Genomic DNA, 15,766 nt, shown 5'->3' on the forward strand with positions numbered 1-15,766 from the left:
ATGGTGGAGGATCAGACTACTGGGGTGACATGGGAGAAGAAAGTATTAGGGGAATAGTATTGCTGGGGGAGGGACACAGAGAGAAGAGTAAGGAAGGTATGGTGTCGCTGGAGTACATTTGTGTGTGTCTGAGAAACGGGTGTTCTGGAGCAGCAGGCTTGTGAAGTGGGAAAAATGGATGAAACAGATTAGAGCATAGGCTTTAAGGCAAAGTGGGAAGAGGGCCCTGCCTCCTGTCTCAATGACCCGTTTATCTCCCTCCACACCTCAGGTTTATCCCTTTTGTATTCTGTCCTGATCCCTTTCTTATGTGCATACATTTAATGCTGAAAACTTTATCTATGTAAATGTTATACACCTTAAAATATGTTGAGGTTGGAGTTCATTGAAAAATAGGATGAATTTTTCATGAACATTTTCATGAAAAAATTGTCCTTTTTTTCTTGTTGAAAACTTGGAATTTGAAACTTTTTGACCAGCTCTTGCTGGGGCAAAGGACTGTGAGGAGAGAGGATACAGGAAGTGACAATCTGCTCTCTCTCTCTTTGTGCCCCTGCCCTAGTCAAGATTATTCTTTTTAACACCCTATTTCTCCTTGGTGCAGAAAAGAGTGACAAGGATGATTAAAGGCCTGGAAAAACTCTCATATAAAGAAAGATTTAAAAGATTGGGGTTGTTTACATTGGAAAGAAAAAGAATAAGAGGGTCATTATATATGCATATAAAATAATAAATGATATCAAGAGGGCAGATCAGGAACTTCTGTTCTCCCTATCTCATAACAGAAGAAGAAGGGAAAAATTTAAAAAGTGGGTAATTCAGAACTGATCAAAGGAAATACTTTTTCACACAATGTGTAATTTGACAGTGGGATTCAGTGCCATAGGAAGTCATTAAGGCCAAGAACTTGACAAGATGCCAGTAGGGATTGGGTATTTATACAGTTATGAAGAAAATCCAGAGTTGTCATCATTAATGATGACTAAAACTTTGGAAGGGTTATTAAACCTTGTGCTCCTGGATTTAAGCCAGTCTCTAACTATTAGAGACCAAGATGAGACTTATATTTGGAGTAGATTATTGAAAAACTGTTTACTGCAGGGTTAGTACACCTTTCTCTGAAGCATGTAGCTCTGGCCACTGTCAGAGGCAGGATACTGGACTAGATGAACCTTGGATCTGATCCAGTCTGGCATTCCTGTTTCTATGTTCTTCCTCCCACCCACTCTTAACACCCATGTTTTCCCTATAACTCCCAGCAATGCCTTCTCTTTCCCATTCCTCTCTGTGGCCCCCACAACTGTTCTCCAAATTATCCCCTCCTCCATACGCTCCCAAATCCTGGTCCTTCAGAACTCCCCAGTTCTCTGCCAATCATTTACTACCCCTAGTGATCCTTAATATGTATCAAGTCAGTGATGAAGCCCCAGAGCATTCCAGATGCTGATGCTTTCGTCACAGAAATCTAACCCTGTGAAGTGCACAAATGGACCTCCAGCTGCAAGCTTGGCCCCAAGCTCTGAGCCATCTGGGAGCTCAATCTTGGAGCTCACCACTAATCCCAGAGTTTATGATAATCCCTCACATTCAAGGCCAGATCCTTGGCCCCACTGCTGGTTGCTTTCTGCCAAAGCTGTCCCTACGGGGCTGATGGGGATTTCCTTTGTGAAGGCATAGCCTTGAGCGGATTAATGGTGGGGCACGTCAGGCTCAGGAGGGAGTGTGACCAGAATAGGCTATGCCATCCTGTGCTAGTGAAATGGCCCTAACAGGTCATTCCAGCTGGTGCAAGTTGCAGTAGTCCTGTGCCAGCAGCTTGTGCCAGCAGCCAAACTAGCCTTCAGCAGTCCTCAGGAGAGGGGGAGTGGAAAAGTGGTGGAAAACCACTAGCCTCAGGTGTGTAAAGCAAAGGATCTGGTCCTCTCTGTCTACAGGTTTCCACAGCGAAGGCCTGGTGTGCTCCAGTGCTCACTTGGGTGTCTAGGTCAACACAGTGACACTTCTGGCTTTGGTATCTTTCTAGCACGGAAGCTAGAGGAGCCAGCCTACAACAATAATGATTCCTTGATTGTTCTCTCAAGGGAAGTGGTCTGTGAATTAAAACTGCCCCATTCCTGACTGCCTAAAAATCAGTATTTATGAGTGAAACTTGGAGTTCAAAAAACTTGCTGCTGCTGAGAACATGTGGGCTGAAAAATTATGAACCGCAGGGAAAACACATGTAATTTTTGACCAAGCAACATATAAACATCTCTATTCCTACTCTTTCCAAATTCCCTGAAAGAAGTTTCACAGGCTAGGTTAAGCATTCCAATGCGCAGACACATTGGTTACCCGAAACAAAAGTGAGAGAAGATAGAAATAGTGCTTAAAATACACGTCTGGCTTCACCCTGAACTATGGAGTTGGGTGACATTTTTTGGCAAATAGTAAATTCACTGAAACATGCAGTTTTCAGGGGGCACTGATACTACTTGCCAAACTGCATTTAGATAATAATTTCAGCCAAAAAAAGAAAGAAAAGAAAAGAAAAAAATACTGAAAAAGTCAAAACATTTTGTAACATTTCATTTTGACCTTTCCTTTCAAAATGGTGTTTTGTTTTGAAATTTAGATAATTAAAAAAAAAAAAAAAAAAAGATGAAAACACCAAAAAAATGGCCCAAAACAAAATGAAAAATTGAAATAAAATTTAGTTTTGGGTCAAATATTTTGTTTGCAAATAAATAAATCAATAAATCAATAAATCAATTTTTTTGGTTTTGTTTTGTTTTTTTGTTTAGTTTCGGATCAACCTGAAACAATTCCCCTCCTCTCTCCCCCAGCTTTCAGTTTGGTCTGACCTGAAAAATCAATTATTTTTTCCATGCTAATTATGACCAATGCCTTCATGAAACAGAAACTGAGAAACACCTTACCATTTGCTTTTTATTCACACTCTTCTTGCGATTCTCATTTTTGTTCTCATCTTCATACACCAAAACAAAGTCAATTCTTCGTTGGCCATCGTTAAAGAACAAGGAGTCAGGTTTTTGATCAAACTCTGCCTGTAAGGAATGCAGAACATTTTAAATATGAAGATCTTTACAAGCCAGTTCTTTTTGTTAGTTGACTATGTACAGAAGTTGAGGAGCAGAATCAAGTTACACTAGCAACAAAACTCAGGATCATACTGTTCCCTTTTGTAAAGAGCCAAGTCTCTGTAGGACATAAGGACAGCAGAACTTCTACCTAATTTTCTCCTTCAAAAATTGCAGATTAACTCTTGCAAATATGGCAATGGAAGGAGCTTAGGTGACAGTATGATTACCAAGTTTCAGAGTAAGAGCTGTGTTAGTCTGTATTCGCAAAAAGAAAAGGAGTACTTGTGGCACCTTAGAGATTAACCAATTTATTTGAGCATAAGCTTTCGTGAGCTACAGCTCACTTCATCGGATGCATACTGTGATTACCAAATAAGGCATCTGTCAAGTAATTTACATACCATTGTGATATACTGTTACAGATCCTTGCTATAAAACATTTTGGTTCCTGCAGGGACTCTCACAATAACTGACTTCCCATCTTTCCCAGAAACTTTGCCAGAAGTCTGAGCTTCTCAACAACTGAAAAATCCTTTCATGGCTCCATACACACTAATATCCACAAGAACCAGTGCCACATGCACAACCCTGAACCAGAGGAGGACACGGCCATAGTGCAAATGCATTCACGAAATGTAACGCATCCCATGTGGATATACTTCTTATTTTTATTAGCAAAATCTCAGCAGGCACAGAACATTGTTAAACGCCACACATCCATCACGTTATAATATATGCCAAAATAAAAAAGATTAATATATCCATAAACCATCACCCAGTCCCTAGAGGAACATAGGATAGATTGTCATATCCACTAATAACATCTTAATGTGTTAATTCATGTGTATGACATTTTAGACACAATTGATGATGGGTTTGATTGAGAAATTTGAATGCTGGAGTTACGTTTTTGCAATTAGTTTGTGGGAATACTTGTGGGCATCACCATGTGTAATAATGCTTAAGGTTAAGATTTTGTCACGATTATTTTTAGTAAAAGTCACAGACATGTCGTGGGCAATAAACAAAAATTCATGGAACCCAGTGACCTACCTGTAACTTTTACTAAAAACAACAGGGGAGGGAGGGGCTGAACGCTGGGGCTGGGACTGAAGCCCGAGCCCCAGAAAGGGGGACTGACAGCCGTGGGGCTCCCGCCGCTGCGTGCAGCAGAAGCTGAAGAGGTCTCTTACAGTCACAGAATCCGTGATCTCCATGACGAAATCGTATCCTTAATAATGCTCATCCTCACATCCATTTTGTTAACAACTAAACCTTAATGTCATTAGAATTCCTACCCAGTTTGAAGAAGTGGGTGTCTGTGTGACTTAGGTTAAACTGGAAGGTGTTCGTGATACTGAGCCAGATCCTCAGCTGCTGTAAACTGACATAGCTCCACTGAAGTCAATGGAACTATGTTAACTTATTCCAGTTTGGGATCTGGCCCAAAGTGGTATGAGAGAAGATATGTATTCCTAAAAGCTTGCAAAACTGCTGAAAACAAGGACTTCTTTCCCCGCCTTTCCTATTTTGACCCTGATATGAAAGTAACGGCTTGTATGAGGCAAGGTAAGGTTATATTCTTCCTCTTTAAGCAAAATAAATATCTCTAAACAACGAACAGGGGTACAAAGGTATGGCTTTACTCACTGTTGTTTGAATGGTAATGTTACCTATTATTACTAACGTGTTTAGATACAACTGTTATAAATTACTCCAGACTTCAAAGGTTTGGGATAATTAATGTTTAAAACTTCTTGACATCCAGCATCTTTAGATTATTGCCGTGACACAGAGTATCTATTTGAATCAAATCAATCAGCAGTTGTCATTTCTTAGAATTATAGGAGTTAGAGCTGAAGCAGACCTATTAGATCATCCCACTTGGCCATTCAAGGATTGTCTGCAACAGCTGTAGTTTTAAATATAAAATGCAGCACTGCTAGTGTTATCTCCAGACTATTTTAAATGTCTCGTAATTGGGCTTAGCTGCATGATGACTACATTCTAGCATGGAGTTAAAATATCAAATTACTGTAAAATAGTTATGTTTTGTTTTTTAATTAGCATCCTCTTTTCTACTGAAGCAGAACCTGATCATACTTTTACAGCTTATTACGTTTCTTGGAACTAAAACAAAAAGTGGAGTGATGTTAGACACTGGATTTGTATTTTTATCATACTGATTCTACCTTGACAACGGCACTATCATTTGCATTTTAAAAAACGAAACAATATGAATTTGGGAAAGACTAAAATGACTAAAATCAAGTCAGCAACCAGGTGTTCTAAGTATAATAATCATACTAAAAAGAATTTATAACATCCCTGTTACTTATGGGACAAAGACAATAAATACCAAATGGGCCAACCTCTATGCTCATATTTACAGTGGACTCATGTATCTAAGTCTATAATAGAAAGGGGAAGATAGAAGTGACCCGTATATTTAGGTAGCCAAACACTGTCCATTATAAAAAGATTCTTGCAATTTTTTAAAGAGAAGTTCCAACACCTCTATTGTTTGCAGAAGGCCTTACACATTCAGCAGAGAGAAAGCCCTCAGGTTAGAGAAGAGCCTTTTCTTTGTCCCATGAAATTCTGTTCAGGTTTTACTGAGATTTAAACTGTTGAAAATCACTATTTCCCTCTTCTCACTAGTGTTCCCCAGGAAAATTCTGGCAGTAGATCTGGGTGTTCACCCCCACCGAAGCAGCAGCAGACACTACACTGAAAATGCTATTGAGGTGAGCTGCTGTAGCCGCTGTTGTAGTAGGAGTGGGGGGAAAGGGAAGAAAGTCAGGTCAGACTTCTGCCAATCATTCCCCTCTTTCTCCCCCTTGGACCCAACACATGGCCCAGCAGACTATGCCCTCCCCTAGGCAAAAAGCTTTTTCAAACTGCTGGCTGGTTTGGTCCTGTAGCTCAAGTGGTCCATGTTGCAATGCTGAATGTACAGCTTTCAGACTCTTAGGATGATGAATAATGGGGGGGATTGTTACAGTTGCACATAACAGAATTTTTGTTTGTTTTAATAGGAAATTACATTAAAAATCCAATGTTAAAATAAAGTCATTTAGACTGCAAAATTAAGCTCTCAAAAGTTAGGAAATGCCAGATTTAAGGTTGCCCATGCCACCTTAATTTGGCCCCCTTGTGCGCATGCATTACGATGCAGACTTTAATTACATGATCACTAGGATCAGTTTTCCAGCAATGAAAACAGAGTAATTTCAGATTTTCAAAGCTGTATATTTTGGAAATTTCAGATAGGAATGATAGTGACACAAAAAATACATGTATCTACAAACATGAGCAATGTGTAATCCTTTACAGCATGAAAGTGTACTGGGGGAAGGGGACAGGAGACAGCTGTATGGAAGAGGTGGGGGACAGATGCTGGACACTGAGAGCTAGGCCAGGCCAGCTATGTGCTGGGGTGAGCCAGATGTGCAGGTGAGAGGGACAGACCTTGGGCACTGACAGCCTAGAGCCAGCTGTGTGGTGGGAAGAGCCAGCTGTGTGCAGGGGAGGGGAGCAGAGGAGAGGCACTGTAGACACTGCCGAGTAGGTGCAAGCGCCGTCCGCTCTGCAGCATGGCGAGGGAGCCCAGCGCCCAGTACCGGATTTACCATGGTGCCATGGAGCCGGGCCCACGCTCCAAAGGGGCCCCGGCCAGCCCGCTTTCTCCTTTGGGGGCAGAAGCTTGGTGCTGCTAGTTCCTGGGGCTCCTGCTGCAGCAGGGCAGGCTCCACCGGCAGCCAAGCTCCTCCCCCGCCTCTTCCCGCAGTGTGCCATGTTCCCGCCCCTCCCCCTTGCCCTGCCGCCGAACAGCTGTTTGCCAGCCCAAGGGAGGGGGAGAAGTGGAGCTGCAGCGCGCTTGCCACTCAGGAGAGGAGGCGGAGAAGAGGTGGTGGTGGCGGCGGCACCTTGGGGACGGGGGTGGAATCAGGGCATACCCCCTCCAGTCCCCTGCCGTGATCTGCTTAGGGCAGGAGGCTGGGAGCACCCCCACCCCTCTACCCTGACTGCTGCACCCCCCCTCCGCACACCCACCAATGACCCCAGCCCTGACACCTGCACCCCCCCCCACACCGCCAGCCCCCAGCCCTGACACCTGCACCCCCTCCCACATTCCAACCTGCACCCCTCGCACCAAATGGGAGCTGCCCAGGTAAGCACTCCACACCCCAACCTCCTGCCCCAAACCTGAGCCCCCTCCTTCACCCAAGCTCCTGGCCAGACCTCCCCCAGCCTGCTCCTGCACCATAACTCCCTCCTAGACTCTGCACCCCCAGCCCTGTGCTCAGTGCACCCTCACCCTCAGCTCAGTGCAGGGAGAGATGAAGAGAATGGGCTAGAACCAGGGAGAAGGTAGGTACCTGCTCTATGTCGGCAGAGGTGGGGGAGAGCCTGTTTACCCCCTCCCTAGCCCTGCTGCGCTTGCAGTTTACCCCCAGCCCCTCCCTTGCTCCCGGGACCAACCCTAGCTCCCATCCCGCTGTGCTTTTGCCCCTGGCCCCTGCCCACATAGGGCCTTGCTCCAGTCAGCAGGGACTAATCCTCCCCCCAGGCCTCACTGTGCTCATCTTGCCCCTGGCCCCTGCCTCGCTCCAGCTGGGGATCAATCCTTCCCCCCCCCGCCCTCCCCCCATGCCGCACTGTCAGGGTGGATAAAAATCAATGACTTTTTTAAAAAAAAAATAAAAAATAGGTTTTTTCCCTCAAAAATCTGATTTAAATAAAAAAAAATCCCGATCTAAAGAGAGTCTTAATTAAGATACATTATATCTCATAATGGAATAGGGATTATAAATTCTAATTCTATAGTCTGAGACAATATATTCATGTAATGTTTAAGAAAAGTTTTGTAAATGAGTTCTAATAGTTCATGGATTAGGGACCCAATCTTAGAGGGTTCCACAGGCTTCTGTATAGATTATTTAGGTTACTCTTTCTATCTACCCACTGGGACTCAGTGCTCAATCTAGAACAGGGGTCGGCAACTTTTCAGAAGTGGTGTGCCGAGTCTTCATTTATTCACTCTAATTTAAGGTTTCGCGTGCCAGTAATACATTTTAATGTTTTTAGAAGGTCTCTTTCTATAAGTCTATAATATATTAACTAAAGGATTGTATGTAAAGATAATAAGGTTTTTAAAATGTTTAAGAAGCTTCATTTAAAATTAAATTAAAATGCAGATCTTATCAGTTTAGTGTGATCCTTGCCCTTGCTTTTCCTTGCTGAGTTTTCCAATGTCTGGCACGTATTTGGATACTTTAAGCTGCACACAGACTTCTGAGTGATCAGCTGTTAACCGGCTTGGAGAGGGACAGAGGACAGATTTCATATGTGAAAATACCTGCTCACACAGGTATGTGGATTCAAATGCTGAAAGCATTGCAAACACAATTTTCTTCAAACAGTCAAATTTCTTCAATCAGGGACATCCAGCAGGTCAGAATAGAAGCCATGATCTCACTCGGCAGCTTCAAGTGCACTTCGCAGATCTCCAAACTTTGATGCCCACAATTCTGAACTTTTTAACTGAATGAGCTGCATTTCAAAATCTTCAACACCCATCTACTGAAATACAGACAATTCCAAGTTGCTTTCGTTGAACTTTTCAGGTTTAATTAGAAAAGAAAGCATTGGGCCAAATCACTGGAAATCTTGAAATCTGTCAGAAAATTCTGATCCCAGTTCTTGCATGTACATTCTAATCCAAACATCAAATGCAGTGCGCTGTTCCATGTGCCGTGATAGTGATGTAAGCAGCAAATCAGTACTTAAAAATATCCCAGTACAGTGGCACTGGAACAGTTTTTAAGGTGAGGGTGCTGAGCTGTGTCCCTCTTGCCCCTGTCTGCACCCCTCACTGCCCCAGGCTGGGGCCAGTGGGCCACAGCTGGGGACAGCTGCAGAGCCCCAGGCCAGCAGTGTGACCAGGACCCAGGCAGTGTGAGTGCCACTGAAAATCAGCTCATGTGCCGCTTTTGGCACGCGGGCCATAGGTTGCCTACCCTTGGTCTAGAAGATGGTCTCAAACGGTGGATTTGTATCTCCAGAGGTAACATGCTTGTTAACAGCAAAAATGTTTTTAAATAAATAAATATATATATATATAGAGAGAGAGAGGTTAGAAATAACAGACCTCAACTCTATTGTCCCTCTGCAAATTTGTGTGCACAGAGTCAATCCCTTACCTCTCTCTAAAAGTGAAAAGTTTCAAAAAGTTCAATGGATAGAAGACTGTTGGGAGCGGAATAGATCTGGACAAGGAGAAGAAGTCTGGAGATAAATGTGAGAAGCGAGGGACATATGCTTTTTTGTTAAAATATTATGTTTGCTGTTGAAGAAAAAATGCAGAATACTAAACATTGTTCTTTCAGTTAAATAAAACAATTTAAATGTCTGTCTGGTGATGTTCTCCTCCTAATACAGCCTGGCAAGAAAATCCTCCAAATATTAATGATTAACCTGTTGAACTGGAGATAGTTCACCTCCCAATGACTTCATAAATATCCACTTCAATTATCTTTGGTAAATGAAATAACCAAACAATCATTCATTTTCTGATATAGCTGTAAAACTCATCTGAAAAGTTTTCAAAATAAATCACTCTGTTTAAAAATGTATAGTGTGTACCTTGTAAAAATGAAACCTACATCTATTTCTGAGTTGTGAAGAATATGTATTAAGGTTATAACAACCAACAAGAATGCACTTTTATTTAGAAAACCATGATTAAGTTGAGTCTTCCTGACTAGTGATTTAAAACATGATTTAAATCAAATCCACCCTGCCCGCTGTGCTCTTGCCCCTGCCCCTTCATTCCCCAGCGGGACCCACAAATATGTTTGGTACCAGGCCCACAAAAAGTTAATCCGGCCCTGTCGGCACCCCACTGCAAAGTGCCCTGCCTGCCCAAGAGAAACTCCACAGAGGTTTTGCCAAGCCCAGGCCTGTGTAAGGAGGGGAGAAGTTGGCCATGAGTCTCAACAGCAGCCAGCCCCCAGCTTCTGGCCTGTACCCTGGGGATGAGTCAGGTGTCTCCGGCCAGAAAAATTGGGGGAGGGAGGAGGGCGACATGAGCCTGGATACCCCTTCCCCCCTCTGATCAGTGATTCCAGGATTGAAGAGTCATTTTGGAAAAAATAATGGCAACAGCAGCAATTTCCAGAAAACACCGGCCCTAACGATCACATACTTCTTTTTCCACAGGACCCATACCTCATTCAGTAGGCAGGATAGACATATAAAGGGGCCAAATGAAGGCTGCATGGGCACCCTTAAATCTGGTATTTCCTAACTTTTGAGTGCTTGACTTTGCAACCTAATTTTCTTTTAATAACGTGGAGGTTTTTTTGAACGTAACAGTATATAGACTATCATAATGGGGAGGGGCAATAACGCTACAAGCCTGCAGAGGCTGGCCATTCCCCAGTGTCCTACATTTCAATAGCATGCATATATATATATATATAAAATCACCTTTTATGTAGCTGAAAGATTAAGCAATTTTATTGCAACTTCATGAGTCCAGGTCCACAAAGGGTTCACAGTTGTGAAAATATACTGAAAGCCCATTTTTCAAATTTAATCCCACTGGGAAGCCTTTGTTTAATTTATGTTTTTAACTACTGTAAATAGTGTCCAGTTTTCTCCACATTACACACTTTATAAAGCATTAAAGTAAAACAGATTAAACATGGGTATTTATCATTTTGTTATAAGATCAAAATTATGAAATACAAAGATCTATATTAATGTAATATTAAGTGCTGCAAAGTTAAAAAAAAAAATCGGGAAATGCAAACACTCAGGTTCCAATAGTCACACTAACTCAATTGTGTTGTACATCCCACATATTTTATTGGATAGCTTTTGTAACGTACAGTAACAGATTAAGCAACACATTTAATTGAAAAAACGAGGAAAATAGAAAATAAAATATCTGCGTAATGCAGCTAAATTAACAATTCTGTTGGAATCTTATTTTTTGTTGTTTCATCTATTCAGCCATAATGTTATATTATTATACTCTCTTACTTTTCATTTTCAGGTTTAAAACCGTTAAGATGACGACACTTAAAAATGCTGTTATCAGGGATTAAATTCAGACAAAGCTCTGGTAAATATTTTCAACCCTCCACCCCCGAGTTTTTATATCATGTGAGTGGACAGGGTGTGGGGGACTCCAGGAAATACTCTATAAGAATTTAAGCCCTAGCTATTATTAAATGAGTTGAACTGGGCTGCAAATTCAATGAGTTCTGCCTAAACACCAATAGCTTAATATAGCTCAAAGATTATAGACAGGCCCTTTGTATCTGACAGCCCTTTGGGAAGAAATAATCATGGGTCCAATTTTCAGAGCCTCAGCGTAATCAGCTAATACATTTTAAGTAGTGATGCAGATATCACTCTTCCAGTCTAACATTACAATAATGCCCTAATACATAGCAGACTGATACTGATCAATACCGTTAAACAGTATGAAACAATACCTTTACCTGGTGAATAATTACATTTAGCACATATTACTTCATGTTTTGAAGACTCAAAGCACTATACAGTTCACTCCAATCAATCAATCACCACAACACTCTTGTCAGATAGGTACCAGTTATCCTCATTTTATATATAAGGAATCCAAATGAGAGGCGACGGGCTAGACTGTGGGTAAATGTTTCAAATGCACCTAAGTAATTTAGGAACCTACGTTCCATTTTCAAAAGTGATTTAGACACTTAACTCACTGAGGTGCTTTCAGAAATTGTACCCTGTAATAACAATTGCCCTGAATAAAGAGTGGTGTGTAGGAGCCCTAGGAGCCAGACAAAGCAACAAATTGTGACTCAGAGTCAGTGTCCTCTGCCCTTCTCTGGCTCTGTATTTAGTAAATTACTGCCCCTGTGAGCCTAACTAGCTACTATGGCGAGTGAATTATGGGGCACTTAGGCAGAGCTGCGCCCTCTCCCCATTTCTCTCCACTTCCTTCCCATCTACTTGCTAAGTGAGTGAGTATCAGGCGAGCAGCCCTTGCTCTTTCACGGTCAGGACAAAGCTGCAATCTGAACAGGGAAATAAAGGGGGAGTTTATCCTGAACAGCCAAGCAAGGTCTGGGATAACTTGGCTGGCAGTGATGGTCCAAGGCCATGTGGCGAATGAGTCAGAACCTGTAGTGGAACTGAGGACATCCTGACTCTCGGTCCTGTGCTCTAGATCACCGTGCCTCTCTGGTGCAGAATGCTATTTGAATGTTTTGTCATACATGCGTCATACATATGTGAAATCTAGCTGCACGAGATTTCTCCAGCAGAAGATGAAAGGATAACATTCTAGCAGTGAGCATTCTTCAGCAGCAGCTTACGCCTGTACTCCAATTTCATGGAAACAATGCCACATGGCATTAGCCAGAGTGAAATGTGTCTACATTTACACCGGTTTCTCAGGACACTCGAATGGTCTGTGGGTGGAGGCATGGAAGGTCAGTAAAAAGATGAGAATGAAGAAAAATGAGTGAACTAGTAAAAGCCAAGAATGTTGTTTATTGATCTTTTACTACACCATGAACAAGCACAATATTTTAAGAGAAGCTCATCTAAGTGACAAGACCCTCTGCAGGAATGACTTGTCCAACTGGCATTTTTATGGCAGAAAACCCAAGCTCACACTATCTTTGAAATTATAGAGGACAACTTTCACAAGATTAATTGCTCTTCAGTAATTTACCATTGTAGTAAAAATGTGCCTGCCTTGGACATCAGGTTATATATATACTGGGCCTTATCTGCTGCTGATATAAATCCCTATTAGGGTGACCAGATGTCCCGATATTAGGGGCTGTGTCTTATATATGCAACTATGCTCCCCACACCCCCTCAAAAAAAGTATCCTGATTTTTCACACTGGCTATCTGGTCACCCTAATCCCTATAGCACTAGTGAAGTCAATAGGACTGTGTCATTTTACACCACCTGAGAGTCTGACCCATTGTTTTGCTTTATCTTTAGATTATTTTTCCCTTACACATAGAACAACATAACCATAACACCAAATCACAGAAGCTCCTTTGCACTAGTGTAGGCTGCTTTTTCCCTGATATTCAAGTGCCAAGTTCACGATCCATATTACGACTCAGACAGTTCTATTAAAAATCAAAAGAACTATAATGCTTTGCTGAATTTCCTTTTGTTGCCAGATGCCATCAGCCTGACATGGAATTAAGTTCTGGTCCCCAGGTGCCAGAAGTTAGTCTGGAAACAAGTTACCCTTCTGTCATGCCCTGAACTTAACTACTCAACTTGGGCAGCAGGAGAGAGACTCCGTCTGAAAGGAACTCAAAAAGACAAACAAAATAATGTCCATATGGCTTGGGACCTCTTCACACAATGAAGAAAATCTCTGGCCTGAATTAGACAGAGCCAAACACATTGTTGGCACTTGAAATAATCATCACTTAGGTCCCTAGTTCTGCCACTCTTGCATGGAGTAGTACTTTACTCTGGAATATTCCCAAAGGCTCCATTGTCCCTTGGCCTAAAAGTCGCAAAGCACACGAGACGGGGCAGAACAGCAGGAGGGAAAGCAGCATTTTAGAAAGGCTGAAGGGATGCAGACTAAGAGTTGGGTAGACTGGACAGCAGCAAGTTGCTGTCAGGCTGGTCTACATGGCGTGGCAATGTGCACTACAGGGATGTGATTTCTAAAGTACTCCAACATGTGCTCACTGACTGGCCTGTGTAAACCCTACTGGCTCACATTAAAAGGTCCCTAGCATGCATTAACACAGAGATGGGGAAAGGGCAGATTTTGGGAAAGATGTTGTAAGACTACAGAACTTACACTGCTAAAGTAGTACGAATCTTTCACAAGTCTATGCTTGAACAAGTGACCTGTTGGGTGTTCAACCAGAGGCCTGTGCATGACAAAGCATTCACCATTTACTTGGAATGTTTTCCGAGATATGTTTTGTATCCCCCATGACAAGATGAATGCTGCTAGTGCTGTAAGTGGTGGTGCAGGTGTAACTTTGGTGTGGTGTTCTGTCCCCTCTAGTGGCAACGAGACCACTTAGAGAGAGTTAAAGAGTCTGCTCTACAGCCTGAGCTAAGAGCCAGTTGGCTTCTAGCTCATGTGGTAGAGGCTCATGCCCTAAGCTCCTGAGGCCCCAGGTTTGATCCTGCCAACGACGGGGGTCTGTTGGTATTACACAGGAACAAGACAAAAGGGCAGGTGTTGGGCCCAATGAGAGTAGTGGTTTTATCCAGCAAGCAGAAAGGGCAACAAGAAAATCCAATGTTGCAGATGATGGAGTGAGCAGATGTCTTCATCCTGGAGGTAATGCCCCAGTTATAGCCTGGTACTGACTACAGTCCCAGTAAGCTTCTGTTGCCCAAGAACAACCTCAAAAAAGTAAATACAGCTAGTGGTGTAAGCAGGCAAACTGATGCCACAAAATAAAAATGCACAGACCAATAGAACAAACAAAAAGATAGTTAAATGCCCAGCAACAGTTCAGGGAACAGAAAGACTCTTGTGCTTTCCACTTCTTCATATTCCAAACAAAGCGAGGAGCTGCCCTCACCCATCAGAGCACTGTCCCTTTATGATGTCTCACGTGCTTCACTTTAATCCACACTCACTCAGTGTCCTGGGCCCTTTAACAAAGGAAGCTGCGAGCCAGGACATTAGTGGGGCTTGGCCCTTTAAGGCAAAGAAGCTCTAAGAGTTGTAGTTCCCCCACATGGAGAAAATGAGCAGGAAAGCTCATGTGACGATATCAGGTGATAGACAGCTGACCTACAGTATAAAAGGCAATGAAGACTTTAAGACGTAGAAAGCTATAGAAACAGTTTTGCAGCTCTCTAGGGAGAGATCAGACGAAGAGGGTGGCTCTCCACTAAGGGACTTGACCTCTGTGGTCTCCCTTACAGCCTCTTCTGGGCCATTATTGGAAGTGGCCCTCGGACATAGACAAGATAGTTGTGAGGAGAGGGTATACAGCCCAAGGTGTTAGGGCTCCAGGGTTAAAGGGGCTAAAGGGAGGGTGTTGGGTTCTGCCTGTGATACCACTTGCCATAGTGGCGTGGAAACACCCTGTGTCAAAAGCGTAAAACTTGAAAAAGGGAAAAGAATTGTTCAAGTCCAGGAGGGCTGAAAAGACTCTTAAGCTGGAGAACAGTCAAGCAACTTCGTCAGAAAGCTCATAAGGGCTGGCTAAGAACTGATAGTTCCCTTTTGTGCTCAGAAGAGTGTTTTGTTTAGTTGGACTCTTATTTCATCCCTGGAAAGGGTAGACTTCTAGTGAGAGGATCAAAAATGCCAGCAGTGGCCTACCAGCCTGCAGCAGACTGTCAGGGATTTGTGACCAATGCTGGAGAGGTAAGCTACTTGCTTACATCTAGTAGCCTTCAGGTAGACTCAGCATAGCTTTCTGCTACATGTCAGGGGCTCAGACCAAGGGCAGAGAAACTCTGGGCTTCGGTGACAAGTGGGCAGAGCAGTGACTGAATACCATAGCCTGCAATGACAGAAGCTTTCTGAAAAGCCTGAAGGCTGAGTATGCAGCTGGAGCCAGTGCACCAAGACAGTATGGGCAACCTGAGAGGTAGCTGCATTTCCAAGACTGTATCCTCTCCTATTCTTGGCTTTATACAGTTCAAGAATACCAAGT

General features: G+C 42.8%; 1 protein-coding gene across 1 annotated transcript in view; it reads right to left on the reverse strand.

Moving 5' to 3' along the window:
• ANO6 (anoctamin 6) overlaps positions 1–15,766 on the reverse strand; it is a 127,923-nt gene that overhangs the window by 54,655 nt on the left and 57,502 nt on the right. Inside the window, exon 3 of the mRNA XM_074942170.1 lies at positions 2,919–3,047. Coding sequence (XP_074798271.1) covers positions 2,919–3,047 — 129 coding nt within the window. The remainder of the gene's footprint in view (positions 1–2,918; positions 3,048–15,766) is intronic.

Source organism: Natator depressus, chromosome 1 (genome assembly GCF_965152275.1).
Source record: "Natator depressus isolate rNatDep1 chromosome 1, rNatDep2.hap1, whole genome shotgun sequence".
In the NCBI taxonomy this organism is placed as follows: domain Eukaryota; kingdom Metazoa; phylum Chordata; order Testudines; family Cheloniidae; genus Natator; species Natator depressus.